A 3,987-nucleotide genomic window follows, 5' to 3' on the forward strand; every position below is an offset into this window, starting at 1 on the left:
ATGGGAGTTACTAATGAGTTATCTCAGGCGTTACAAAGGAATGATCAAGATATTGTAAATGCTATGGCATTAGTCAAAGTGTCTAAGCAACGATTGCAAAATATAAGAGATGATGGTTGGTCTCTTTTACTTGATGAAGTCTCACTGTTTTGTGACAAACATGATATTATTGTTCCAATCATGGATGATATATTTGTGTCACAAGGAAGATCAAGGCGCAAAGCTCAAAAGATATCAAATTTGCATCATTTTCAAGTTGAGATATTCTATCAAGTAGTTGATAGACAACTTCAAGAACTCAATAATCGTTTTACAGAGGTGAATACTGAATTACTTCTTTGCATAGCTTGTTTGAATCCAAGACACTCATTTTTTGCATTTGATAAGGAGAAGTTGATCCAGTTAGCTCAATTTTATCCATTAGAATTTTCTTCCACTCAACTTTTGGCACTTGACAGTCAACTTGATAACTTCATACTAGATGTGCATTCTGATGATCATTTCTCATACTTAAATGGAATTGGTGCTCTTTTTCAGAAGTTGGTTGAGACTCGAAAGAATATTGTTTATCCATTAGTGTTTCTTCTTTTAAAGTTGGCTTTAGTTTTGCCTGTAGCAACTGCATCAGTTGAAAGAACTTTTTCTGCTATGAACATCATAAAGAGTCGACTTTGTAACCGTATGGGAGATGAATTTTTAAATGATTATTTAGTGACATACAAAGAAAGAGAGACATTTGATTGTATTGACAATGAAAAGATTATTCAATCTTTTTAAAATATGAAACCTAGAAGAATGGAATTCTAAATTATTTGTTATTATTTTGAATTATTATTTTATTATTTTGCCCCCACTGAAAAAATTTTCTGGATCCGTCACTGGAAGCAAGCTATGGTCATCTTGTAAATCTTAGTCAGGCGGATTCAAATGGTCATAAGGTTTTGATAATTAAAAGATAAATAAAACATAAAATAAAATAAGATACTTATGTGATTCATTGATGGGAATTTCAGATAAGCGTTTGGAGATGCTTTGTTGCTTCTAAACCTCTGCTTTCCTATTGCCTCCTTCCAACCATGCGTGCTCCCTTCCATGGCAAGCTGTAAGATCCTCTCAGTGAAAATGGTCCTCTACGGTTTCTGCACTGCTAATCAACTGTCGGATTTCTCGTCTCGGATGAAAAATACCAGGTACAGCTACCGCATGGCTAATCATCTGTCGGTTCCCACTAGCGTTGCAATAGAATCCATTGATCCTTTTGCATAGTGTCACTGCGCCCAACATTCGCAGGTTTGAAGCTCGTCACAGTCATCCCTTTCTGGATCCTACTCGAAATACCACAGACAAGATTTAGACTTTTTGGATCCCAGGAATGCTGCCAATGATTCTAGCCTATACCACGAAGATACTAATCTCACGGACTCGGTCCGTGTATTAGAGATCCAAGAGAATATACTCTGGCTTTCGTCCAATGACTACGTTGAACATCATGTAGACCGTTTTGTGGTTGTCAGGCACGCGGATCTTGGCTAAGCGAGTAACGAAGGTTGGGTGATTATCACAGGTCACCCCTTCATTCTGACTTAACTGAATTAAGTACGAGAGTATATCTTGGAGAAGAAGTAGGCGTGAATTGAAAGAAAAATAATAGTACTTGCATTAATTCATGAAGAACAGCAGAGCTCCACACCTTAATCTATGGGGTGTAGAAACTCCACCGTAGAAAATACATAAGTGAAAATAGGTCTAGGCATGGCCGTAAGGCTAGCCTCCATTCCAAAAGTCTAAGGACTAAACGTCCAGAGATATGAATACAACAGTAAAAGGTGCTATTTATACTAAACTAGTAACTTAGGTTTACAGAAAATGAGTAACTAAGTGTAGATAGTGCAGAAATCCACTTCTGGGACCCACTTGGTGTGTGCTTAAACTGAGCATTGAAGCTTCCACGTGCATAGGCTGTTCTTGGAGTTAAACGCCAGCTTGGGTGCCAGTTTGAGCGTTTACCTCCAGTTTTGGTGCCAGTTCTGGCGTTTTACGCCAGAAAGTTTTAGGCTAGCTTTGGACGCCAGTTTAGGCTATCAAATCTCGAGCAAAGTATAGACTATTATATATTGCTGGAAAGCTCAAGATGTCTACTTTCCAACGCAGTTGAGAGCGTGCCAATTGGGCTTGTGTAGCTCCAGAAAATACACTTCGAGTGAAGGAGGGTCAGAATCCAACAGCATTTGCAGTCCTTTTTTAGCCTCTGAATCAGATTTTTGCTCAGGTCCCTCAATTTCAGCCAGAAAATACCTGAAATTACAGAAAAACACACAAACTCATAGTAAAGTCCATAAATATAATTTTTAAATAAAAACTAATAAAAATATAATAAAAACTAATTAAAACATGCTAAAAACTATGTAAAAATAATGCCAAAAAGGGTATAAGTTATCTGCTCATCAAATCCCATACGAATAATGCCTCCAGACTTTCAGAGATAACACAACCGCAACAAGTTCCAGGTCATGAGTTGGATAGTTCATTTCGTGCGGTCTCAATTGTCGAGAAGCATACGCCACGACATTACGGTGTTGCATCAACACGCACCCCAGACCTTTCAATGACACATCACAATATACCTCAAAAGGTTCATTAGGCCCAGTTAACACAAGCACAGGCACTGTAGTTAGTTTCTGCTTCAAGGCTTAGAAGCTTTCCTCATATTCTGACGTCCAGACAAATGGCGCGTCCTTTCTGGTTAGCTTTTTCAAAGGCAACGCAATTTGTAAATAGCCTTTGATAAACCTACGATAATATCCAATCAAACCTAAGAAGCTTCTGATTTTCGTTACTGAGATTGGTCACCCCCAATCCATTATTGCCTCAACTTTAGAAAGATCCACAACTATTCGTTGCTGACTCACCACGTGTCCCAGAAGTTTAACCTCATTCTTCCAGAATTCACACTTAGAGAGTTTAGCGTACAATTTCCCTTCTTTCAGAATCTGTAGCCTATCTGCAAGTGTTCTTTGTGTTCTTATTTAGTCTTAGAATATATTAGAATGTCATTGACGGAGGAAAATGTCGGTAAAGATTTTCACAAAAATGTTGCATTGCAAGTATAGTTCTAAACCAACAATTAAACCTCAATCAACGTTTAGATTGTTTGCCACTGATACAAACCAAATAAAATCAATCGAAGTATTCAAACCTCGAGTCGTCTCTCAAGGAATTGCAGGGAAGTGTATTTATTATTGCGGTCGCGTGGGGTGATTTGTGCCATTGGCACGCCTCCAGCGCTGCTCCTGCGAAACTCTCTGTTCATATTAATATTGTCTCCCATCTCCTTGCGACGCAGACGCGTCGCTGATGCGGTCGCGTCGCGTGCTCGCTTTTTTTTTTTAATCTAAAAAGATGCAGAATGCAGTGTTAATATGAATGTGATGCAAAACTCCAGGTTCAATAAAATGAAATAATACTTGAAAATAAACAAAACTAAATAAAATTAAAATTGAAAAAGGAACGATCATACCATGGTGGGTTGTCTCCCACCTAGCACTTTTAGTTATAGTCCTTAAGTTGGACATTTGGGGAGTCCTTTGTTATGGAGGCTTGTGCTTGAACTCATCCAGGAATCTCCACCAATGTTTGTGATTCCAATGGCCTCCGGGATCCCAAACTAGGCACAAAAAGCGTTCAAGCAAGTTAAAGCAAGTGACAAGGCCCCAAGAGTGTTGATTTCTGGGATGAATTCCGGAGTCCCAGACCTTGCCTTTGCACCCATCTTCTTGTTGATCATCATTTTTTCACTTGGGTGGTGAACAGTCGGAATTTTCACTAAGACATCCAAACAGCTTCCTAGACCTATTCAGTTGAGTTTTATACCAACCTTTGCATTTAAACTTAAAGCTTCCAACCATAATGAACCTTGCTTGACAATTCTTATCATTGGCCATCTTCCTCTTACTCTTAATGCCACAAAGAGCTCTAAGTTGACCATCC

The 3,987-nt window shown here is 38.7% G+C and overlaps 1 protein-coding gene across 1 annotated transcript; it reads left to right on the forward strand.

The window, feature by feature from the left end:
- Positions 1-777, forward strand: LOC107647073 (zinc finger MYM-type protein 1-like). The gene has a single exon (XM_016351196.1). The coding sequence runs from the start codon at positions 1-3 to the stop codon at positions 775-777; it is 777 nt and encodes a 258-aa protein (XP_016206682.1).

The sequence above is a fragment of the Arachis ipaensis genome, chromosome B06 (assembly GCF_000816755.2).
Source record: "Arachis ipaensis cultivar K30076 chromosome B06, Araip1.1, whole genome shotgun sequence".
Classification (NCBI taxonomy): Eukaryota; Viridiplantae; Streptophyta; class Magnoliopsida; order Fabales; family Fabaceae; genus Arachis; species Arachis ipaensis.